The following is a 26,143-nucleotide window of genomic DNA, read 5'->3' as shown; positions in this document are numbered from 1 at the left end:
GAAATCCTTCGGCAAAGCCATTAACGACGATTTCTCCTAAGCCATCGAATCCCTCTTCTTCCGCCGGTGTCTTCTAGTGTCAACCCCATTCCAGGGCTCGTCAAAGCGGCACCGCCATCGACGTGCTGTGAAAAAGGAAGAAAAGAAGAAGAGGAAGAAGAGGAAGTGGGCGCGAGGAGCGAAGCGAGTCGAGTGGAAGTAGCGGAAAGTACTTGGGTCGAGTAACGAAGTAACGAAGAGAAATGAGGAACTGTGAAAAATGCAAATGGTGCGATTAGGCTGCAGAAAGGATGAAAAAGGTAATTCCTTGACGCGTTATTAAGTTCAACATTTCCTTTTAATCACCATTGTTGGGTACACGTGCGTGTATACGTGTGTTTATGTGTGTATATATTTTAAATTGATATATAATATATATGTATATGTATGTATTTGAGCTACTGAAATGGAATTCAATTTGTTTTCAATGAGTCAATTGAAAAGTGAACGTACAAAATCCGATTTATACTTATCAAAACGGACTAGAAAATAGTAATCGATATAATTGAATGATATATTTCAAATTTGATTGCAATCGTACGAATGATAAAGAAATATATGTGTTACTTTGCAACCTTATTTGTACCAAATTTGTACCTTTTTCGTAGATTCAAGCAACTCGACGTAACTTTCTATCAGAGGTAGATAAGATAGAACAGGTACAGAGTAAAAAGTAATCGATACTATTGACTGTCAAAAATTTTATTCGATATTAAAAATATTTTAACGAATTTTTTAGAAAATATTTTCTACGCACTCTTTACCTCGCAACAATTTATTTTATTCGATCGAAAATAATATAAACGAATGTTAACTAAGCTCGTTGCGGCCTCTATGGACGTAAATTCGAAATATTCATTCATTTCAGGAGATAGCAAATTTTGTTATTGTAAATTAAGATTTCCACGAGGTACTAAAATATAGTTTAGTCGAAATAGTAATAGCGTAATTTTGATTTTTGCAAGTAGAAACGTGATTTTTTTTAAGATCGCAATACTATTGTCAATATTATCGTAACAAGGTAACTGGTAATATAGGAGTAGATGGAACGCTTCTATTTACCTGCTGTGGCATTTATGTCGATAAATTATTCAGTGTACTAAGAGTAATCTCTTACCTCAAAATTCTAGGAATATAAAAATAATGTCAACAAATGGGATCGATTACAACGATATATCATCAAATTCGGATGTCTAACGAATTAGTTAAGAAATTTATGTTAGAAATATCTAATTGTATAGTATTTTATTGCTATGGTACACTTAAAATAAATTACATCATAACATCAGCCACAACATCTAACATATTACTGTATATTTAATTAATAATCATTGTTCGATTTGCAAGATGCTTTGTCTCAATCACACTGTTAACAATAACATGCCTAAACGATCGACGATCAGGCTTGACAACACAATTTAAGGGTAACTTTTGCATTTTACTGTGTTCGTCCCGCGTCTACATATTGTCTTGTAAATTACACAGTAAAATGAATATTTACGCTGCGCGTTTATAACGTAATTTCAGCCATTGTAAATGATCTATATAAGAATATAAAAAAGTGAGGTCAGAAAAACACAGCAAACGGTTTTTCTAACTAGTACGCATTCATCACAATCTTCAAACACACCTCCAGATATTATGTATCTTGATCACCATACCTGAATAATATTGTTATAAAATTTCATGTATCACTGCAATGTACGACCAAAAGAAATGCCTCTTTGTTTGCAACCACATATGGTAATTCCTGAGATATTAAAATATTATTGTACTGAAACTTGATCTTAATAATATAGACTCTATACACTGCAACTTGCAGAACATTAGTTTCATCTATTGGCAGCAAATATTAAGGTGGACTTTTGTTTATATTGGGACTACTTTGAAAGTAGTTTACAAATATTATTTGATCTTGTGTTCATCTTCTTCGTACGTTACCTAACGCCAAATTCACAAATACATTTATTAAAAACAAAAAATACTGTTCAATTGGTACATGCATTACCAACCACTGAATGCTGCTTTTTCTCTGTAAATCAGCTATCTTTATTGTGAATAAATATTGTGAATTATTTTGTGGTTAAGCAGTTTGCTTTATAGTATAAATTCCTACAAAGCCCATGTAACTTGCATTGTGAGTGCAAATAGCGCCCTATACGTAAATTTGATCAATTTACGTAAAGGAATGCATGAAAATTCATTATTTCTTATCGAACAACCCAAAAAATCTGCATTTTTCAGTTTGTAATATAAAATGCTATTGCATCGGTATCTTCGTATTATTACTGCAAACTGTTAATGATACTTACTTACATTTAAGACCTCATGTACGCGTAACTGTGTTCACGCAAAGGAATGAACGTTTCTTTGATTGACTGTGGCGATGCCCAACGAAGAACGTAGTGGGGACCTCCAGCTTTATCGTTTGTTCCAGACATTCGACTGCCACCAAATGGCTGCTGACCGACAACAGAACCAGTCGATTTGTCGTTAATATAGAAATTACCAGCTGTGTATTTAAATTCCTCTAGAGCTCTTTTTGCCCATTTTCTGAAAAATAATGAGATGTTATACAATAAAATTAAATATTTTAAAACCTCTTACAATGCTTACTCGTCTTGTGAAAATATCGATCCAGTTAAAGCATACGGTGTTGAGGATTCTACCAGTTTCATGGTTTCGTCGAGATTTGAATCTTTATAAACGTATATTGTTAACACAGGGCCAAATATTTCTTCTGTCATTATCTTATCTTTAGGATCTTTTGTTACTACTATCGTTGGATCAATGAAATACCCAAGTCTAATGAAAAAAAAGAAAGAATTAAAAATAATAAGATACATATTCGACAAATTAAAGGTAAAACGAATCATACGAATTATCATATTTTCCACCGCCAATAATTTCTAGATTTGATGACTTTCTAGCATGTTCGATGTAACCAGAAATTCTTTTGAATGCAACAGCATCTATGACAGCCCCGGTGAACACGGTGAAATCTCTGACGTCGCCAATCTTAAGTGTGTCACGAATCGATAGAAGACCCTCCTTTATCTATATGCAGTAACATTTAATGATTCAAATTTCAAAGTTCTTTTTAAAAAAAATTATAATCCAAACTATATATAAATCTACCTGTGGCCACAATGATTCTGGAATATACATTCTACTGCAAGCTGAACATTTCTGACCATTAAATTCGAAAGCGCTTCTTATGGTCCCATTAATAACTGATTCCACATCAGCGCTCGCATGTACAAAATGATAATTTTTACCACCACATTCGCCTATTAATTTCGGATAGTTCTTATATTTTCCCAAATTTTTACCAATTTGCATCCACAAACGATTAAACGTTGGAACTGATCCGGTAAAATTAATTCCAGACAAGTAAGGTGAAGCAGTTATAGTATCACCAAAATCAGGACCATTGCATGGAACAAAATTAACTACACCTGGTGGTACACCAGCTTCTTTGCATATCTTAAAAATCCACCAATTAGAAAGTAAAGCTGTATCAGATGGCTTCCAAAGTACTGCATTGCCCTGAAATTTTTTAATGCATAATTTATACCTATATATTTATTGTGTAACATATATTGTACTCTTAAATATGCAATGTATAATATATAAATTATTTATTTCATAAAATCCATGAAAATGAGGCAATAAAAAAAATATGCAAACCATTAAAGCAGGTGTATAGCTAAGATTACCACCAATGGCAGTAAAGTTGAATGGTGATACAGCTGCAACAAAACCATCCATCCCCCTATATCTCATTGAATTTAATGTTTCTTTAGAATTGGGTGAAATTGGTTGATATTTTAAAGCTTCTTTAGCAAAATATCCATGCATTCTAAAAAAATCAATTAATTCTGCTGCACTATCGATTTCTGCTTGTATAACACTTTTGCTCTGCCCAAGCATTGTGGCAGCATTTAATTGTTGCCTGTACTTTGCAGCCATCAAATCAGCTGCCCTCAACCAAATTTCTAAACGCTGTTCGAATGGACATTTTTCCCATTCACGTTGAGCTTTCACAGCAACATCTATTGCTTTTTTGACTAGATCAGGTGTTGCCCAATAATATTTTGCAACCTTTATTTTATGATTATGTGGCTAAAACATATAATATAATTATCAGTAGTATATAATCTATTAATTAACTTACTCTTTATAACTTTCTTATTATTATTTTTTCAACTTACCATAACTTGATATTTACACAAATCTGTCTTAATTTCTTCATTTCCGATAACAAGAGGTATTTCTTCACATTCATTAGCCATTTTATCCAATGCCTTCTCTAACTCTGCCCTTTCTGGGCTACCTTTCCTATAGCTAAGAACAGGTTCATTTTCCAAGGGAAATTCAATAGGATTTGGTATTGGTACTATTGTTCCTAAGCATCTTGTACTAACTCTGTTTATAAAAATATCAAATATATATGTAATTTTTAGTAATAGAAGTGTAGTAAATCTTATTATAAGATTTAAAACTTATCAATTGTTTTCATATTTCTCAGTTAAATAATAATAATATTTACATAAGGATACATAACAAAGTAAGATTAAAAGAGAAAGCACACATTAGCTTTTAAACTTGGCTTGATATCATCTGTAAATATTTATCTATGTACTTTGTAGTAAGAGTTAAACCTATAATGTTATCTTCAACGTAAGATTTTCTTAAATCATTTTCTTATTTTCATAAAATAAGAACAATAAATCGTCATTACTAATAAAATATTAATAAAGGATAGAAGTAATAAAATGATAGGGATAATACAAAAAATATGAAAATTTTTAATTACTATTTATTTGTACGTAAAATAGTTTATATAAGTAACAATAATTTTATTTATTTTAAATTTAAATTACGTATAAAATAACGAAAGCTTATTTTTTATAAAAACCAAATTAAAAAAAAAAGAAAAAAGAAAAAGAAAAGAAAAAATAGTAAAAATGATATTACATAGACATGAAAAGAGAGGAGATATTATTTTCAGGATAGAAAGATGTTATTTTAAACTTGCTTAGATATGTCAAACCGACACCATGATCAAAGTATTACGTAACACAATTTCAGTGACCCGCGTTATTACAGTTATCACTGTGTTACTAATTACGTGGAAGAAAATTCGATAATAAAAATTTGCTTAATTAAATTAAATCGATAACATTGTGAATTGATTAAACAGATGAAATAAATGAATCGATATAATGATATATTCGTTATAACTATACAAAATGATTTCAAGTTAAAAATATATACTTTTCAATAATACGAACATTCCTTTTTAGTGTTTCGCAAAATATTTTATTTCTATCAATTTCAAGTAATTATATCGAATTTAGATAGTAATAAAACAAAAAGAAATAATTATACGCTAAAATAATTACACATCAGTCAGCGAATATTTGAGTCATATAAAATTTCACTATATAATTTATATATTTATACGCAGGCGGTAAAATACGTCCGCTTTAACAGATGTTACTGTCTGGTCTATGCATATGTATTAGTCTGTAAAAATATGTTCCAAGGGCACACAAATATATACACGAATAAAAATATTAATTCATGTAGTGTTAATGCGTGGAGAAATCTTCTCCAAACACAAATATATAGAAATAATTTTATAAAAATCTTCGAACAAATGATTTAAGTCAACGCATAAATGATATAATATGTAGCCGATAAAATAATGTAAATGTAGTTATAAAATACGTAAAATTAAACGCATCATACAAGTATATACTTCCGAGTTTATATACCCCAATATGCTTATTTATAAAATTGCAGTTGATAATATTAACAATCCGACAAATATTCAATTTAACAAAGCATTCTTCAATATGCATTTACGAAATTTGCAATGAGTAATGTCTTAACATGAATCTTAAATAGTGATATGTAAAAACAGTAAAACCAAACAATAATATATTGTCAAAAATGTTATTCGGTGAACTGCCAAAGAACATCTTTCATGACTATTTTATAATGGAAAATTCCAACAAAACCCGCAAAGTAGTCTATCCTTTTTGTAGACGAAGAGGTATAACGCGAACAGAGAAGATTAGACAAAGAAAACGAATCGGAGGACCAATAACACACCAATAAGCTGACATCTACATATAAGCGCGCCCCTTCATTTATGTGATCGTTACTACATAGTGGGAATGTCAATACTCGAAAACAATCAATATATTCTAGTAAAATCTGATACATGTGATAAGCAGAACATTAATTATGAAATTTTAATTTTATCTACACATCTATTTCACTAATTGTGATGTATTTGGCTACTCACTTTTGACTGTTAACTATTAACGCTTGACGGCAAAGACTCAACATCATTTTTTTTCTTTTGATTTATATCCCTTGGTAATCTTTTACATGAACACCTTCACCTTCGTTGTGCAAATTTTTCAAAACTATCAATAAAGCTTGCTCACTATAATCACCGTGAAAACTGATCAGGATGCTGAACTGTCGAAACTACGAAAGTCGACAGTGGCAACCATCGAACAAATAGTGAGCTAAACCTCCCTCCATATGTACCCCACCCTCCATCAATTCGACTATGAAACAGGGACGTAATGAGATTCCAAAAAGTAGGGTGTCGTCTAATTCTTCTATAAAAATAACAAAACATTATAAATTAGTTAAGTAATATATAAAATATTTTAATTGAAGCTATTTCATAAAATTTATGAAAAATCATTCAATACTTAAAATATTTAAAAAATTATCAAATATTTTGATATTAAGATATTAAAATATAATATTAATAATAAACATAAATGTATAAAAAAAGAAAGAAAAGAAAAATTTTAACTATTTTAATTTACTTAATTTGTTACTACTACAGTTACTATAACAAACATAGTCCATAAAAATCAAAGAACATAAATCTATAAATTAATATCAATTAAACTCTAAAAATTAAAACCTGCAAATTATAAGAACTAAAATTATCTCTGTTTTTTTAATATATACAAAATAAACATAATAAACTAATTTCAGTGCCACTATACATTATTTTAAATTCTTAGCAATTTTAAATGTAAAACATAAAAATTTATTAATGTTTTGTATCCCAAATATAACTTTATTAATATATATTTTATAAAATGTAAAAAACTACGCAAAGGATAGGTTTTCTTTTAGAAATAGTACTCTTAGCAAATATATAGTCAAGATATTTACTTCAGGTACATTATGTAAAAATATTTATTTTTGCATATTGCATTGCATATCATAGAATTTTTTTTAATTACTTCTTTTTCTTGTTTCCTTGACTAGTATGAATTATAAAAAAAATATCATCAATGTACTAACGAAATAAAAGAAATTCAATTTATACAAATTACATTTAATTTAATATTGCAATTATCTAAAATTACATAAAAGATTATGAGCAAGCAGACACTTCTTAATTATCTTCTTGCTGCATTTGTAATTCACGTAATAATTGTGCTCTTTGTTTTTCTAACTCATCTTCTGAAAGTTCATGATGTTCAGCATTTTCAGTAACTGATCCTTCGCTATGAGCAGAAGCTCTTCTATGCTTTTCTTCTTTGCGTTTTCTTTCCGGTGATTCTTCAGACGAAGGAAGCCTCGAATGTGACCGCTATATACAAAAAAAAACAAATATAATTATTAAGTGTAAATCTTATACAAACTTAAAAAATTATTGATTATATGGTACAATTATTTTAACTTACAGAATGACTACGACCTCTTTTCTTTTTACTTTTCTTCTTTTTTGACTTTCTAGTATCAGACTCGGAACTATCCGATTTGCTGGGAACGCTTGGCGATCGTGATTTATGTCTTTTTTTTTTTAAACCTTTATCACTACCTTCGGACTCCTAATGAGCAAAAGCAAATTTTTATAACGAATATTCAGAATCTAAAATTATATAATATACATACACTGTGTGATCGTGATCGTGACTTTCGTTTCACCTTCTTCGTCTTTTTTTTTTTGCTTCTAATATGATGGTGACTACAACTTTCTTCAAGTTCATGTTGATATTCTTTAAAAATTCGAACTCTTTCGCTTTCTAGGGTTATTGCTTTAAAGTCTGGTTCTTCTTCAATTTTACTTCTTACATCTTCCCACGTCATTTGATAATCAACATTAAGAGTTTTTAATAAATTTTTGAAACCAGTTTCTAACTTCTTAAACTTTCTAGTTTCTTCCTTTACACGTTCTTTTTCTCGTGCCTCAGCTTTCTCAAGTAATAAATTGTATGTTAACTTTACATTGCCTGCATCTAATGTTGCAGATTTTCGATCTTCACATACTACTGTAGCAAACTCTTCAAAAGTAGTATTAACTTGAACTTCAAAATTTTTGTCTTTCAAAATTTCCCGTATAATTTTTTTCTCGTCATGAAATCTAGACTTCAAATCTTCAACATAAAATTTAAAAAGATCTAAAGGAGTCGATCCAGATTGACCAAGCATAGCTGAAAATCTTAAATCAGCAGATAACATTGGATAGAGTTCTACCCATAGCGACATTGAAGTTAATTTTCCTTGTTCATGAAGTTCGTCTAATAAACTCTGTAAAACAATTATTCTTAGTGAATAAAATTACTTACAAAATGATATAAAATTTTCAATTTTTGTTAAACTTACTATAAAAGCATCTCTGTTTTTTCGTTCTTGCCTTTTTCTACGTTTCTTTTCATGCTCTTTCTCTTCTTCTTCATCTTTTTCTAGTTGACGTATATGATTTTCAAAGACCAGTAGTGCATCTTCTTTATCCATTTCTAGTAAATCTGCATCTTCTGCAAAAGCTGCATGTTGTAAAAGTAATGCTTGTGCTTCTTGCCAGGTAGTTCTATATGTAACATCAGTCATAGCATCTAAAACCTGTGCTAATCTTTTAGTATTTCTCTTTTTTAACTGTTTTGCTTCTTCTTTTTCACGTTTAGCCAAATTAAAAATAACATCTTCATAAATATCTCGTCGATCTGAATCGCCTACAGCTCTCCATACTTCCAAATTACCAAACATTTCTTCACATTTGTAATATTTTGTTGTACTTGTCATTCTATCATTTTCTAACAAAAATTGTTCCAAATCTTCTTTGGCTTTTTTCAATCTATTTAAAATAATTTATTATTTTCCCTTTTTTGTTAAAATATCAACTTTATATAATATTATATTATACTACTTACCTTAATCTTTCCTGCTCACGTTCTTCTTTAAGTTTCTGCGTCTTATATGCGTTAAACGCTTGTTTACGTTCATTTAATTTCTTCATTTGTGGATATCTAGGATCACTTTGAATTAATTTTACTGCCTGTTCCCATGTAGCATTTGATGGTACATCTCTTTCTCTTAACAATTCTTTAAATGCTTCAATTGCTTCTTTCTTATCTTTAAATTGCATTTTTGGTTCAGGAGTACTGGTACGGCTATCATTTGCTGATCCTTTTGCAGAATTACTATCTTCATCTGGCTTTGCAGGTGGGGTAGGAATGTTTATTGCAGCAAGAGTTGCTGCCATAGCTTGTTCAATTGCAGATTTTCCACCTGGTTCTGGTGTGCTAGTTTGAGATGTATTTGCAATTGCAACATTTGGTGATAAATGTTGAATACCTGCAGGAACTATACTAAAAGGATAGAATTTTGATAAATATTCTTGCAACTTTGAATTTTCTTGTTCATATTGCATGATTACAATAAAATAACTGTTACTAACGTATTTGTAGCACTTGCAACAACTGCTGCAGCTGCAGCTGCAGCTTCTTCAGCTGCAATTCTTGCTTTTAATTCTTCTAGCTCTGTAGGAATAGTCCACCTAGATTCTTTAGTTGTTACATTATGATAATATACTTTTCCATTCTCTGATTTATACTCTTTCCAAGGACACTGTGATAAAAGTAGTTCACTAGGAGTTTTCAACTCATCTGGCTTTTCCCATAAAGATTGTTTTGTAACACTATTATAATAATATGTTCTTCCATCAGGAGCTTTATGTTCAGTCCAATCAGTCTTTTTTTCCGTTGCTGCAATAGATTGAACACCTGATGTGGTATCACTTGCAATAGGTGCTGGAGGAGGAATACCTGGTGTTGTTATTTGAGGAGGTGCAGCTAAAATATAAATCATGTTTAAATAAAACATACTACTTTTACACACTAACAAATATTTATAAATACAAATATTGACCTATAACTCCAGGATCAGGTGGTGGCGCAGCATTAATTGGAAAACTAAAACCAGGAGGAGGTATAGAAAATTGTGGTGGCATTATACCCGGTGGACCAGGTGGTAAACTAGGAGGAGGTATGAAAGGTGCAGTAGGCATAATAGGTGGTACAAAACTGGAAGCAATATTTGGAGTTGCTGGTGGAAATCCAGGTACTGCAGTAGGTGGAGGTATACCATCATTTGAAGCCTATAACATATAATATATAATGAATGAAATTTACAATTACAATTAAAAATGTCTAAAATAGCGTGCTTAATAAATTATACAAATTATAAAGGTATACAATTGGATTCTAAATATATTTTAATTATAAACAATTGTTTTATATATATTATAATTAATATACATTTTAATTAGTATCAAATACAAAACATAAATTGCAATACAAGATTTTATGATTAAACAAAAATTATACAAATTTTGTTTTAAAACAAATTAACGAAGATTAATAATATGTACAACTTTCTTATTTACGAAACTAATATGTAAGGTTATTAATTATCAATTATTTATTTTATGTTGAACGATATCATACCATTTTTTTAAGAATAAAAATATTCTCGTTTTAAGTCAAATCATTGAAAATAAAATTATTGCAATTCTTTGCAAATTAAAGGATGTAAGCAACAGTATCCTACTTCACACGTAAACTATACCAAATTGTATTTGTACGCAACGCGTGAAGGCAACTAGATTTTTTATACATAGTGATTAATAAATATGAATGTATCGTTTACTTATGAATTAAAGTTACAATATGAAATTATGCAATAATAAGGTGATATATATTAATCTAATCAAACTTTCAAATGTTTAAGAACAATACAAAAGAATTTGGAACCTATATTAAAATATTGTTTGATAAATGAAAATTTTATGATCACCCCATATTATATTTCAGTTTTAATTAAAATAATTATTATTTTTGTCTAATTTTTTCGTCTTTTTTCTTAATTGATTATTTAAACAAATCTATCTAAGTTTGAAGAAATAAAATAATATACAATATACAAAAATACAATAATCTAGTTTACATATATTGAAACAAAAACAGTTTCTGACAGTTCAATCTATGAACATCAACATCAATGGCGATAACTGTGCTACGTATACATATATGGTTTTTACGCGAAACTTATAATATCGCATTAAAAACACATTTTCTCGAAAAGTTAAACTATCGTATCTAATAATCAATGATTTATATATTTTTTTATCATGTTCTTCCGAACAGTATAAAACAATGTTTCTGATCACGTTTAAGTTGTGACGCTGTTTATCTCTAATCCCAAGCTAATTCCACGTAAACACATCTATGGAAATTTATATAATTTAATAAAAATATTAAGATACCATAAAATTTTGCCAAAATGTTTAAAAAGTTTAAAGATAAGCTTGCAGAAGAAATGAAACAATCGCCTGCCAGGTTGCAAGCGAGCATGCAACAACTAGCACAGGTTTGACATTTCGTTTAAAATTGAAGCACTAATTATGTATTATAAAATTTACTTAATAAAGTACAATTATCGTATTTTTATTTAAAAAGATTGCTTTTAATTTATTAAAAATATAATATAAAATATATATCTTTATAAGATGTAAAATATTCATTTATTAATTAAAATAATTAAAATAAAATTGATATATATATATTTTATATATTAATAACTTAATTTCATTTAGGCAGTTGTATCTCCTGCTTTGTCCAATACATCAGTACAGGAATTATCTGTATCTAATGACAATTTTAGTTTAACAGAAGAAGGAGATGGTAAGTTTTAATTTGTTTTTTTATTTTCCTAAATCAAAAACAATATTATATGTTATAAATATCTGTTTACAGAAACTCCCAAAAATAGTCCTATTAAACATGGTTTTCAAAATGTAGATTTAGTGTCACCCATATCAAACTCGTTAGGTATGTCAAGAAGATCTTCAATTAGCAGTATCACTAGTGACACTTCATCCCTTTTTCCAATTTATGAAAGTCCTGCTAATTTATATCATTTGCAGGTATCACAGACGATTTATAATTATACATTTGAAGAAATTAATATATCATTTGTAATGTTAAATGTACTGAACTGTTTGTTTTGTTTATAGTCTGATATGGACCAATCTGCAAGTGAGATAGATGAAAATATAAATTCACAATTAGATAAAGTTACAAAAGATCAAATATATTCAGCATATCGAAAAATACAAGCAAAGTATCATAAATATCGTGGAAGATACACAGATCTAGCAACACATTATAAGGAATTGGAAAGAGTAAATAGTAAACTAGAATCAGTTTTAGTAGAAACACAAGATAAAGTATTAAGAAGAATAGTTGATTTGAAAGAACAGTGTCAATTAGAACAACAAGCAAAAGCTCATTTGGAAGAGGCATTGAGAAATGACATTGAAGAAAAAGATCACATAATAAATACATTGAACACAAAGGTAATGTTAAAAAGTATACCATTAATATATTTTTAATATTACTTTTGTTGCAGATTAAACTTTTGCAAGCAAGTGGACCAAATTTAGAAACTACATTATCAGATACTACCAATGATCAAAAAGAAAATTTAAAGGATAATCTCATTGATCTTAGTACTAGTTCATCAATTTCCAATGAAAATACTTTGTTAGTTGAAAATTCACAATTAAAGGATAAATTAAAAAAATTGGAAAATATTGTGCTCAAATACAAAGAATCTTTGAAACGAAATAAAGAAAAATTTACTGAAATATTGACAGAGAAAATTACATTGGAATTTGAGTATGAAACATTAAAAAATTCTTATGCAGAAAAAGAAAAAGAGATAAATTGTACCCAAAAAGAAATTAAAAACTTAACAGATCAAATGACTATTTTAAAAAAACGTGAAGAAGAATCTGTAATATCACTAGCTGAAAATAAACTTTCAATACATAGAGAATTAGAAGACAAGGAAGAACAAATAAAAAAACTACAATTAGATTTAAAGCATATGACAGAATCGAAAGAGAACTTAAGTGAAGTTGTTAATAAATATAAAGTTGAATTAGAAAAATTAAAACTATCACATAGTTCCAAAAATTCTGATTCAGAAAAAAAAGAGGTTATACAAGATTATTTAAAATCTAAACTAGATGAGAAGGAAAATGAATTTCAGGAGATAAAAATTAAATTAGAAGAATTACAAAAACTTACTAAAGAATATCAGACAGATAAAGAAAAATTGTATATGGAATTTTCAAATTATAAATTAAAATGTGCAGAAATTCAAAATGAATATGATGCACAAAAAATTGTTGCTGAGGAGAAAACAAAAGAAGCAGAAGCAACAATCGAAAAGTTACAAGCCACTGTGCAAAGCCTTGATAAAGAACTAGAAAATATGAGAAATGCTTTAATTGATAGAGATAAAGTATGTGAAAATTATAATGCAAAAGTTCATGAATATGCAACAATGCTTGAAAAAATGAAAGAAAAATTGCTGATCCAAGAGACGGAAATGAAAACTTATAAAGAAAAAATACAAGACAGTGAATCTACAATTTCTGAACTTAAAACCAAATTAAAAGCAGATAATTTTAATATTGGTTTACTTCACAAAGAAAAAAATAATTTAGTTAAGAATATTTCGAATTATAAACTTCTTGCCAAAAAATTAAAAGAAGATAACACATACATTAGAAACAATACAGTGAAATATTTCACAGATATTAATAATGAAATTTTTATTTTAAAAGATGGCTTTGATACTTTCCTAGAAATAAATAACATTATTCCAAATCATGCAAATTTTCAAATTAAAGTAAAAGAATTTGAAGAACTCAAACAAAAATACGATCAGTTACAAACTGAATTAAAAGATACTGTACGTTTTAAATCAAGTTTAGAAGTAAATTTAGAAAAATATAATAAACAGTTGCATGAAATGTCCATGAAACTAGAACAACAATGTGAAATTGATGTAAAAAATCGTAAACTTATAGCTGAGATTGATAATCTCAATTTCAAATTATATGATTTAAGAAATTTACCTGAACAAATGAAATTGTTAACAACGGAATCTAAATCTTTACAAGAAGAGTTTAACAATGTTAATAACATGAATCACTTACTTTCGAATGAAATATGTGATTTGAAAGTACAACTTGAGGAAGCCCATAGTAATACAATAAAATTAGATGAATTGGAACAGAAGTATATGGAAGCAACAGAAACTGTTACATTATTAAAATCTGAGAACTCTAATTACAATAAATTAGAAGCAAAACTAAACACTTTAAAATCAAAAATCACAGTTTTAAATGAAAATTCAGTTGAAAAAGATAAGAAAATAAATATTTTGAATAAAGAATTGGAAAATAAAGAAAGTCGTATAATTAATTTAAAAGCTCAAGAAGAAAAACGTGCAAAATTAATTGCAACATATGAAAAAAGAATTACTGAACTTACAGATTCAAATAAGACATTACAACAAACCATTCAAACCAAACTTTTGCAATTAAAAGATTTGAAAACTATTAAACAACAACAAGATATTACAATTCAAAAGTTAACTGACGAAATTAATGAAGCAAAAACTTTATATATAAATGTATCAGCGCAATTAGAAAAATTAGAAAAAGAAATGAATATGTTAAAATCAGAAAACTGCCAAATAGTAACATTAAAAAATAATAATGAAATTATCAGCGTTGAATTAGAACAGTTGAAATTAATTCAAAATGAAATCAATTTAGAAAATAAAGATTTAAAAGACAAGCAAAACGAATTTTTGAAACGTAATCAAGAATTAAGTGAATCTAATGAAAACTTAAAGCAAAAAATTACAAATTATGAAAAATATAATGAACAGTTAGTAACTGAAAATACACAATTACAGAAAGAAATTGAATTATACAAAAATCGTTTATGTGAACAAAATCAGCATATAGACAATTTAAAAGATAAAATTATATTATTAAATACAGTAATAGAACCTATTAATCAGAAACTGAATGACCAACTTGAAAAATTTGATTCATATAAAAAACAAGCAGAAGGCATTCAAGAACATCTTATAAAGGAAAATGAAATTTTAAATAATGAATTTGACAGATTATGTTTAATTAAGGTAACTTTAGAAGATAATAATAATATAGAAGAAAAGAATAAAGAACTTGTAACAGAATTACAAATTTTAAACAAAGACATTGCAAGATTAAAAGCAATTAAAGAACACTTAAGATTAGAAATAAATAACTTAAATGAAACAAAAAGTAATTTAGAGGAGATACAATTACAAAATAATGAATTAATTACTGAAAACTTATCTTTAAAAAATAAAATTACAGAATTAGGTAATGTAAATACAAAGTTGCAAGCTTATGTAAATAAGTTAGAATCTAAGATTTCCAGTTTAGATCAAATAGAATGTAAGAATATTGAATTAAAAGATGAACTTGATACTTTAAAAGTGACAAATACAGAATTACTGTCTCAAATAGAAAAAAAGGACAAAGAAAAAAAACAATTGACAATAGAAATAGACGAATCACAACTTATAATAGATGAAAAAGTTGCAGAGTTAAAATTATTAGATACTAAAAATACAGAATTGTTAAAAGAAATTGAAAGGTTAAAATCTTCAACAATGGACGAAGAAATAGTATCAGAAACAGAAGCATTAACTACTACAGCTGAGTATTTGAAAGAAACAATTAATAAGTTACAGAATGAAATAAAAGTTCTTACAGATTCGAATATTACATTAAATGAAGAAATAAAAAATATAAATAGTAGTCAAACTGGAGATGACTTGTCTATTAAACAGAGTGATAAATTAGAAGAAGAAAATAAAAAATTAGAAGCACAACTGGACGAAGCATTGATAACATTCCAAGCAAAAGAATTGAAAATGCATTTCATTAGTAATGAATTAAAAGATCAAGTACATAACTTAAAACAGGAATTGAAAACAAATGAGGCAGAACAAAGTATGAGATTAAAGCAATTGGTTAAGGAATTCCAAGCTCAATTACATGATAAGGAAGAAGAGTTACATGCTGCATTAGAAAAACGATTTGGTAAATAAAAAAATTCTTTTCTATATTAAAATTTAAAAAATTTATATTTTGATTCATATAATAATATTTCATTTTAGATCGCCAGCAAAATTATGAGTCAAATCTCATCCAACAATACAAAGAGCAATTGAAAGATTTTCAAATAGAATTAACGACAAAATCGGAACAAATCGAAAATCTAATTTTAGAAAATAAAAATTTAATGTCACAGAAAGCAAAAGATATGAATCAATTAATGGAAAAAATTGCAATAATGAAGAAAGAACATGTAGATGAAATTAGAGATATAGAAAAGAAATGGAAATCAATTGTACAACAAAAAACTGACAAATTGGAAGCAAAACACGAGGAAGAAATGAATGAATTAACACGCGAGTGGCGAAATGAAAGAAGGGTTGGTTAAAACAAAGTTATAAAATGTGTAATAGTTTATAATTCATAAAATTACATTTTATATTGTATTTCATGTTTTATTCATCTTTAAGTTCTCCTTGTATTAGTATTGTTTATTTGAGTAATCATTACTTTATTTGTTCCTTATCATTTTTAGTTATACTTATGTTTCTTTCAGCTGGATGAACAATCTGATTTAATTAATAAGGTAAAATTTTACTCATTTTATTGCAATGAATTTAATTTTATTTCCCATATTATTTTATTATATATTATCAAATAAAAAATTTAAATTAATTAAGAAACAAATTTTCTTTAGGAATTAGAAAGTACTTCGCGAGTTGCAATGGCAGCTGTACAATCGAATACTGGTTCTTTTCATACCCTTCAACAAACACTGACAGCGCAGAGACGAGAATTAATTGAACTTAGAAAAATAATGAAGTTAAGACATGATACATTAGAAGATTCAACAGAAATAGAATATCTTAGAAATATTTTATTTGAGTACATGATGGGAAGAGAAACAATGGTGCTTGCTAGAGTAATCGCTGCAGTTGTCAAATTTGATCAAGAACAAACAGCAAAAATACTTAAAAAAGAAGAAGATAAAATGACATTGGTAAAAGAATTTTTCAAATTTTTCAAATAAGTAATATTTAAGGTATATTAACCAAAATCATCTTCTTTAATAAGACAATAGTAAATTCAACTAAAACAAATAAATTGTTTTGAATAAACATAAATGTAAATAATTTTTCTTTTGAGCATGTTTTATTTATTTTGATAAATATTGCATGCTTATAAAATTAAGAACATTTTTATTTTAAATTGACTACAACATAGGTAATAAACATAAAAAGATTACTTTTAATGTTTCAGCTTGGTTCTCTAGGTCTCACATAGTGCAAAATACAATATATGTAGAAATTGTGTAAGTACTTTTGTATATTAGGTTGTAATTATCTTGTCCCTATTTATGGAATATATATTCAGAAAAGGTGGCTATTATTTTATTAATATTATACATAATATGTAGAAAATACATATTGTAACAAATTTTACACAATTTACAGATACATGCAACATTAGATATGATTACCTTGCTTCCTATATATATTCATTTATTAAAAAATTAAAAATATTGGCTGTTTACCCCCAAGCATGCCACTATATTAACTTTTATAACCGTTTATATATTTATTAATAGAATAAATAAATTTGTTGTTATATCATTGTCATTAATTCATAAATATTTGTTTTCTTTTAATTTTTTATATAACAAGGTGCAAAGATGACAAAATTATATTTTATAAATAGTTTAACTAGGAATCTTTAGATAGTAATATTTAGATGGTAAGCAAAAATAAATTATGTAAGTAATACATATTAATAAATAAAGTCAATTTAGAAATAAAATATCATTAGTAATGAATTTACTATGAATTTTATTATTGATTTTTACAAAATCTTAAGAATAATCATTATACTAATTGTTTATTTTCCATTTTTGTTTTAAAATACTCTAGTTGTTTAGAAAATTTTATTTTTCCATCAATAAACCAAGGAACTTCATCTCCAGTAGATGTAATATAATATTTACTCATAGTTCCAAAAAGTACTTTTAAAGCTTTGTTTCTTTTTAATAACTGTTCATAATATTCTACACCACCTTCAACATATTTATCACCAAGTTCTGTCAGTCTGTCATTGATTTGTAATTCATCATTACGATTTATGTTATAGTTGCAGTATAATATTACAGCAGAACATATAACAATAGCGGCACTTGCATATAAGTACCGTCGAATTTTGTTTCTGATACTTTGTAATTTATTTGAAAATAGAAAATAAATTGTAGATATTATTACTGCATCCAAGATGAAATTAAACCCTTTCATTAATGGTTTATAACTTGTAACTATTAAAAGTTCTCGAGCCAGTGCAAATTTTTGTGCATTTTCTGAAAGTATTAAAGAATTCAGAAATTGTTTAGCAGCTTTTGTATTCCAATCAACTTGTATAGTTCGAATTGATATAGTGTCCTCAGTTATATTTTCAATGTCTTTATATTCAAAATTTACTGGAACTCCAATTATACCACCATATTGTGTAAACACTGTTCCAGCATGATACGTATTTATATCATGAACATTGAAGAGTTTAATACGTTCTCTGACTTCTTTTCTTAGATTTAGATCATTTATTACTTCTTGAAACCTTCTTTGAATATCTTTTCTAACTGGTATTTCATTATCATCAAAGCTATTTATAAAATTTAATAAAATTAACTGCTTACAAAATTTAATAAAATTAAATGTTTAAAAACCTTTGATATACCTTTATACTTACTCATATCTAGCTCTATATTTCTTATATATATTTACAAAGACAGTATATGATAGAAAAGGTAGAGATATAGCAGAAACTGTTACAGGATATATTAAAAACTTTTGCATTATGATAACTTGATGTTTCACAAATCCTGTAACAGAAAAGATAATATGCATAATAGTTTACAATAAATAATTATAAAATGGATTATAATAAATAAAAGATGTACAAAAATCAGTATAAGAATAATTGTTCATATAAATAATTTAGAATTAAGTAATTTTTCTCTGTTTTTATGTATTTTATCTGTTTTTAAGAATAACCTAAAAATATTTAAAACAAAATAGTTGGATTATTAGTTGGATATAAAACACTATTTGGATTGTTGTACTACACTGCTTTTGATATATCGTCAACCAGTTCAAGTTGTACATTTTCAAAAAATACATATTATTTAACGTTTAACTTAGGGAAAAGAAAAGTAAAAAAATGTTTATGTTAAAATTATATACATCAACGTGTTTGCTTATCTGAATCATTTTGAATATTTCTAACCCAATAATAGGAACTGTTACATATTCAATACCAATATAAGTTCATTACTAACAATTTCGGTTATCGGAAAAGGAAAAAAATTTGAACAGAAATCTAAGAACAGTTTGTTTCCTGTTCTCTTCAGTTTACGTGTTCTCGGGATGGATACCACCACGTGTCGTATCGACAATCAAAATGCTTCTCAATTTAATGCACAACGAAAGTTTTATCAGTGGGTACTTAAATGGATAAATGGAGAACATGCGCATACTGACTGGAACAATGAGGAAATGCGCGATATTCGACATTCAACGAAACCGGACGTACCAACATTAGCCAGTTTTCTACAAGGGATCGGATTTAAGTTACTCTCATTTGAAAAACATAATGATCCACTTCTATCAAGAACAAATGAAAATAATATTGAGGCACCACAACAACAAGGAGTTCTTAAAATTGCAGTTGAATGCGATATTTCAAATATGAGAGCAGTGTTAGAATTAGGTGGAATTACATGTCAATGTCCTAATCCAGATCATATCAAAGACGCATCCTTTTGGAGCATTAGTGGCACTGGACCTATTGGAAGTACTGTATGTAAAAATGGATAATTTTAATTGTATTTTAAATTAGTCCTGATTTAATCTAACTATTATAATTTAAATTTAGAAATATTTTGTTCATGTACTGATGTTTAAGAAATTTAATTATTTGCTATGAAAATAAAACAAATTTAAAAAATAAAATGCCTTGTAAAACATCTTAATATTCCTTTCAGGATAATATTGTGCAAAAAGTGGAAGAAACTGGTAGTAATCTATTACCTCGTTTATCAAAAGACGTTATTCGAGTCTTGCGCGATGTATCATATAAATTATTTGACACAATCGTAAACGAACCGGATGTTAATCGCAATACAGATGTAAATTTAAACGTTTCGCATACAAGTAATGCGTCGTGTGGATCCAAAACTATGCTGAGTACTCTACCAAAAGAAATTGGAGTTATACGAAGTTATACACAACCGGAAATGTATCTCCATACAGACGATGTCAATTTAAGAGTGAGTATTTTATTTATAGCATTAACGTCTTCTTTAACTAATTTAATATTGTAACGTTAGTGTATTCCTGAAAAGCAAAGTAAGGATTCAAGTTCTGATACACCTATAAATCGAGCTACATCCCCAATACAATTAAATAAACCTGTTTTACAACGTCAAAAAACATGGGATATCGATATCGGAACCGGAAGTTTAGATGAAGAACCACGGCCATCGCCTCCAAAACTTACGAGTTCTCCTGCTATAGTTGCTGAATTATCCAATTCTTTAGGACAAATTTCTTTACAAAGTGAAATTGAAAATCCTAAAAATATAACTGAATATATCTTAGGTGCACAGCAAAACTTAGAAAAAGCTTTGAAAGTGTTATTGGTTAAGAAACCAAAAATTTGGAATGATTTATCTCCTCATCTAGGTAATTATACACTAGATAAATATTATTATAAATCATGAATACATTTATTTCTCTTAATATTAGATACTGATAGTGCATCTGTGAAATCGGCACCGGCAAATATATCTCCAGCTGCTATTATTAGTCCTTACAAACCAACTCGATCAAGTACAAAACCTTTATCAAAATTAAATTATTTAACGCACGAGCAACAGACACAAATGAAAACATTTTCGGGAAATTTAACACAAACGCCGAGAGCACGACGTAATATCGAACCAACGCTTTCCAAATCTGTAACACGAAGAAACGTAAAACTTGAACAAGAGAATTCAAATCACGCAGTTCGCCGTAGTAGCTTTTACATTCCTTCATCTGCTAAGTCTAATACTTCGTTGCTAAAACCTTCGGACATAGGACAAAAATATTTAGGAACTAGAAGATATAGTACAAGTAAAACAAATGTCACGATCGATTCTGATTTGTCAAATAGGTATGTTTTAATTTTATCTATTTGTACTACATACGTAAATGTTTGGTTTAAATTGTACATGTTTTTATTTTTAAAATTGTAGAAATTTCATCACAGCAAAAAAGTTCGCATCTCCTGAACAACAAATCGATGCTTCATCAAACTTGGAAACACTTAATACAACACATAATCGAACCTCGATGATTAAACCACCCACAAAAATTTCAAAATCAATACCTATCAAGATAAAACCAATAAAATCTTCAAAGATAAGCACAGAAATAATGAAAAAACCTAGAGTTAGCCTTTCAAAGGAATAAATTTTGTCTTCATGTATATTATTTAATTTATTGGGTTTATTATAATATAATATTTTAACCTTATGTTTAAATCATTTTAAACGAAGATTTATTCAGATATTTTATTACCAGAATTATTTGTAAGACCTGAAAATATATATCATCTCAAATAATTAGAATACTTCATTTTTTAAAAAGAAATACCTTTTATGTAGACTGATTTTTATCTCAAGTTGTTATTGAAGTTCATATTATCATGCATTTTGAAAATGGCGGGCTCAACATGCCATCTTGAAATATTTTAGATGATTAGAACCTTGCTATAATATAGCTAGTGCAGAAGTTTATGATTCGATATTTAAAATATATACAGATGCTTTATATGCTACACTTGACATAATTGTAAATTTACAATCTGTGAAATTAATGACAAATAATTATAGAAAATATATAAGTTATGATTTATTTGATTGGTAATAACTTCTTGGAATTTTCTTTTTTATTTACGTATTCTCTATATTATGTTTACTCGAAAAACATTTGGTACATTTCTATGTTAGCACTGTAGTTGGACAATTGTGATTGGAGCATGCGCTGATATTCGTTTCCTTAGCCACTCTGAACGTTGAGGTCGTCAGTAATCATTGTTCGTGATTAGTTACATTACTGTGTGAAGCTGTAGTAGCATGGTTTTTGAGGGATTTTACGATATGTTGTATCATGTGTACTTATTGATGTTGTATTTTGAATGCGCGCAACATTAAGACAAACTTAGCACATAAAATTTATTCTCTTTATTAATTGATTAATCGAGGAATTTGTTAACGAAGCTTCCACTTGCTTATAAAAGAAGACTACGAAATTACATTTGTATACACACACAGATATTTATATACATCTGTATCTGATATATATATATATATATAATACATATGTATATATACATATATATATATATATATATATAGATAGATAGATAGATAGATAGATATATACATACGTACGTACGCACGTACATTATACACACATACGTACATCATCATACATACATACGCGTATACATATATTTTATATATATATACATATATATATATATGCATATACCTACATGTGTGGTGTGTATACACATACATGGTATCGTGTTTCATCGTTTCACGTTATACCGAATACTGGATACAAACATTTTTCAATGGAATGATAGGCGTGTCACTAGATCAGGTATGTGAGGTGAACAAAAGTGATATTATATTGTTAGATGATGTTATGTAGTAATGAGTTTACAACAATCTATGTTAGGAAAGTATATATAATTATTAAAACTAAATCAAACATCTGGTCGGTTGTAATTATAGGTGTACTGTTTCACATAAATTTCTTAAGTCTGTTTTATAATTCATATATGTAAGTAATTTCAATAATGTTCAAAACAGGATAAATAAAAATTTTAATCTTATATCGCGAAATTCTCGTTCATGGCAAACATGTCGACATAATGGCGTCAATGTTCCCTTCGACTGTAGATAACTGGATCCTACATTCCCTACCCTGCATGTCGCAATAAAACATTAAACGTACCACGTGACCTTCTTCAATCACGCGGTATGTTCTAAAAGCCGGGTTTGATCCTGCGCTTTGAAAAAATTGTATTCCATTGTATGACAAGTAGAAGTACTAATGTCTATAAAAATGAAGTAGTTGTAAATAACGTGTATAGTAGTGCTGTATGATAGGCTTTTAATACTAGTTCTAACAATAGTAATTTCATATTTACGTATACAAATTTTTTGCAATAAAGTATCAAATACGCTGTTAGAAATAAATTTGAGGTTGAGAAGTTCACAAATACAATTTTAAAGATAATTTATTATCTACAATAAAGTTCTATTTTGTATTCTATTTTAATATTAATGTGTTATAACTATATAACCTTAATTATGAGAATATCGTATTCTTAAATATTATGCAATACTTAAGAAATAATTAAAAAAAAATTACACATTATTTATTAGTATTACATCATAAATATTTTTAAAATATATTGGACATAATTAAATATTAAATGATAAAAATAAATATATTCATAATGATCATAGTATGATCATAATATAGTAATATATCTAGTTCAATTTAATATTTTATTGCTATAAACTTTATATTTTAAGAAATAAATTTATGTTATAAAAATGTTATTTTAATTTTATATAATTATTTAATTTATTCATGATGTATCAATGTAATGTGTATCCAAAGAATGCTTTTATCTTTTCCAGACAAATGTGTGCTAGCACTGACAGCATATCATCAACGCACTTGTTGCAGCTAAACAGTTAAAGAAGAAGACGAAACTTCAAAACTTACTTAAGGCCTTGGGTGTGATTTTAATAACATCTGACATAAAATGGCAGAAGAGTGCAACGATGTTAAGTCTGCAGGTCCATCTTCCCCAAGAAGTCCACAGAATAATGGTACAGGGGGAAAACCAAGCAGTCCTCATTCTCCTAGGCAACCAAGGCATGTGAAGCTAACACAACAGCAATTGGACAGCATGTCAAAGGACGAGCTAGCAGCCAAGTGGCATGAACAGGACTTATATGTGGAGTGTCTAGAGGCCCAGGCGGCAGCTCAGGAAGGTACTGAGATCACTTGAGTGAGACCACCTCACTCACCACATTTCTTAAGCGAATTTATGAATGCCAGAACACAACGATCTCTTGTATGAGATAAGACTCTTATAGGGACGCTAAAATTAGGAATCAAACGTATTATTAGTACTGTGTTTAGGATAATAATAATGCTAAGTTTTTTATAAGTCTTAACATTTTTAAAGTCTTGAATAAACAAATAACATAACATAGGTGAAATTTTTAAGAACATTTTTTATGACAGCGATAAGCAAATTATAATTGTAGAAAATTTGTGTCTATATAAAATATTAGATAGATCACTTTGGTAATAGACTTTAGATAAAGGCTAGTGATATAGAAATATTGTAATATTTTGAAAACTACATTTGTGATGTGTAGTGCGGGCAATTAAATTAATGCCAATCTGTACAGTGCTTGAAATTTTTTTGGTGAGCAGAAGTGATGTGGCGGTCATGTACATTGCATATACATAAGAATCTAATATAATATTATGCAAGTAATGCATAATTTTATCATCTGGTGTTAAATTGCGCTACTATTCATATTAAAATCACTTAATGCTAAAAGCAAAGTGTATATTGAAAAAAGTGATATTGTGTGACAAGAAGAGGTTTTTTTTGAATGTGTTCACTATGAATCATTTCTTCCACTGTAATAAACACACATAGCTTACCTTTGATATGAGCTTCTAAGTGACCGTGCAGTGTGCCACGTATAATTCTACAGTGTAGTAAAACACACTGCCAGAAGCAGGACAGTGCGTGTGTGTTTGTGTGTACATTGGATATCGAGTTTCCACTTTGCGAGGATTGAATGAAATACAACATCCTTGCTGGCTCTGAATATACCACTCAGAAGAGTAAAAACAGAGGCCCTATTGTCATCCTTAGGCCTACAAAACTCTGTGCCAGGGGTGCGTGAATCTAAGTCTTGGTGAAGTACGAAACCTTTAATTGATGCAGTTATGATCTGAAATTCCAGCTGCTTTTTCCAATCCTAACAATTCTTATCCCAATCTACAATTTTTAATATCATCTTATATATAGATACATCTGATAAAACTGAACAATTTTAATTATGTTCCTAGACAACCATCCCTGTCTATTCCCATTATGAACGCAATTCATGCATGCATTTGTACCTGCACCATAACTTCCTGATGTCCAAGTACCAATCTGAAAAAGATATAAACCTGATCAAATAAGGCCGGGAGGTCATCTTGTGACATCTGTGTCTGCAACAAGTAGTCTATCTATTTTCATGGAAGAAAAGTAACGTCCACTCTTGGTCTCGGTGGAAGCACAGAGAATCTCACAAATGGCACGATGCAACGACTCCAAACTCAAAGTATGCGCTAATTAAAAATGTCAGTTGTCAGGCAATCATTGTCACATACATATGAAAACATATTTTGTTTATGCGCACTTAGGGCAAAACAGTATGTAGTAGATTTTCACCACTATGCTTTATTTCACCAAAGATATACAATTATGAAATATCAAAAGAACTGTACAGAATATTCTGTGCCACTATACTATATGTGTGTGCGTGTGTGTATGTGTATGTATGTGTGTGTGTATATATATACACACATATACATATGTATACATACATACATACATACATACATACATACATACATACATACATACATACATACATACATACATACATACATA

The 26,143-nt window shown here is 28.2% G+C and overlaps 6 protein-coding genes across 11 annotated transcripts in view; 3 read left to right on the top strand and 3 right to left on the bottom strand.

Moving 5' to 3' along the window:
* Positions 1 to 1,267: 1,267 nt before the first annotated feature.
* On the bottom strand, positions 1,268 to 6,575 carry P5CDh1 (delta-1-Pyrroline-5-carboxylate dehydrogenase 1). 5 transcript variants are annotated; one of them, XR_001890163.1, is made up of 9 exons: positions 6,359 to 6,575; positions 4,254 to 4,467; positions 3,730 to 4,164; positions 3,178 to 3,588; positions 2,918 to 3,096; positions 2,656 to 2,844; positions 2,352 to 2,592; positions 1,701 to 1,980; positions 1,268 to 1,580 (listed from the first exon to the last, which is right to left on the bottom strand). XR_001890163.1 is itself a non-coding variant. In XM_017899309.1 (8 exons), the coding sequence occupies exons 1-7, from the start codon at positions 6,403 to 6,405 to the stop codon at positions 2,358 to 2,360; spliced, it is 1,710 nt and encodes a 569-aa protein (XP_017754798.1). In that variant the 5' UTR covers positions 6,406 to 6,575; the 3' UTR covers positions 1,268 to 1,980; positions 2,356 to 2,357. The 5 variants fall into 5 exon arrangements, 1 of the variants encoding a protein (XP_017754798.1); XR_001890164.1 differs by having other exon boundaries at positions 1,701 to 1,789; XR_001890162.1 differs by having other exon boundaries at positions 2,356 to 2,592.
* A 908-nt stretch (positions 6,576 to 7,483) lies between these two features.
* Prp40 (pre-mRNA processing factor 40) lies at positions 7,484 to 10,939 on the bottom strand. The gene is made up of 8 exons (XM_017899381.1): positions 10,818 to 10,939; positions 10,240 to 10,468; positions 9,770 to 10,163; positions 9,243 to 9,680; positions 8,698 to 9,166; positions 7,987 to 8,622; positions 7,776 to 7,922; positions 7,484 to 7,681 (listed from the first exon to the last, which is right to left on the bottom strand). Exons 1-8 carry the CDS (start codon positions 10,818 to 10,820, stop codon positions 7,484 to 7,486), a joined length of 2,514 nt encoding a protein of 837 aa, XP_017754870.1. The 5' UTR covers positions 10,821 to 10,939.
* A 713-nt stretch (positions 10,940 to 11,652) lies between these two features.
* On the top strand, positions 11,653 to 17,629 carry LOC108547039 (golgin subfamily A member 4). Its single transcript, XM_017899382.1, has 10 exons — positions 11,653 to 11,739; positions 11,966 to 12,053; positions 12,126 to 12,295; positions 12,386 to 12,727; positions 12,781 to 15,178; positions 15,212 to 16,330; positions 16,408 to 16,724; positions 16,902 to 16,931; positions 17,043 to 17,345; positions 17,606 to 17,629. Exons 1-10 carry the CDS (start codon positions 11,653 to 11,655, stop codon positions 17,627 to 17,629), a joined length of 4,878 nt encoding a protein of 1,625 aa, XP_017754871.1.
* A 578-nt stretch (positions 17,630 to 18,207) lies between these two features.
* Positions 18,208 to 19,491, bottom strand: LOC108546977 (transmembrane protein 177). Its single transcript, XM_017899292.1, has 3 exons — positions 19,449 to 19,491; positions 19,076 to 19,208; positions 18,208 to 18,988 (listed from the first exon to the last, which is right to left on the bottom strand). The coding sequence occupies exons 1-3, from the start codon at positions 19,489 to 19,491 to the stop codon at positions 18,208 to 18,210; spliced, it is 957 nt and encodes a 318-aa protein (XP_017754781.1).
* Positions 19,492 to 19,673: 182 nt separating this feature from the next.
* LOC108546976 (uncharacterized) lies at positions 19,674 to 21,840 on the top strand. Its single transcript, XM_017899291.1, has 5 exons — positions 19,674 to 20,184; positions 20,370 to 20,654; positions 20,715 to 21,069; positions 21,133 to 21,541; positions 21,624 to 21,840. Exons 1-5 carry the CDS (start codon positions 19,753 to 19,755, stop codon positions 21,838 to 21,840), a joined length of 1,698 nt encoding a protein of 565 aa, XP_017754780.1. The 5' UTR covers positions 19,674 to 19,752.
* A 1,109-nt stretch (positions 21,841 to 22,949) lies between these two features.
* The window catches only part of fl(2)d (Pre-mRNA-splicing regulator female-lethal(2)D), a 6,019-nt gene continuing 2,825 nt past the window's right edge, over positions 22,950 to 26,143 (top strand). The window contains exons 1-2 of one of the 2 annotated variants that reach the window (XM_017899320.1): positions 22,950 to 23,037; positions 24,090 to 24,449. In XM_017899320.1, coding sequence (XP_017754809.1) covers positions 24,218 to 24,449 — 232 coding nt within the window. In that variant the 5' untranslated portion in view covers positions 22,950 to 23,037; positions 24,090 to 24,217. Of the gene's footprint in view, positions 23,038 to 23,535; positions 23,575 to 24,089; positions 24,450 to 26,143 lie in introns of those variants that run through there. The other variant, XM_017899321.1, reaches the window with a different exon arrangement.

The sequence above is a fragment of the Eufriesea mexicana genome, unplaced genomic scaffold (genome assembly GCF_001483705.2).
Source record: "Eufriesea mexicana isolate 0111107269 unplaced genomic scaffold, ASM148370v2 scaffold812, whole genome shotgun sequence".
NCBI lineage: Eukaryota > Metazoa > Arthropoda > Insecta > Hymenoptera > Apidae > Eufriesea > Eufriesea mexicana.
The sequence above is the reverse complement of the archived record's forward strand: the minus strand, read 5'-3'. Positions and strand labels throughout refer to the sequence as shown.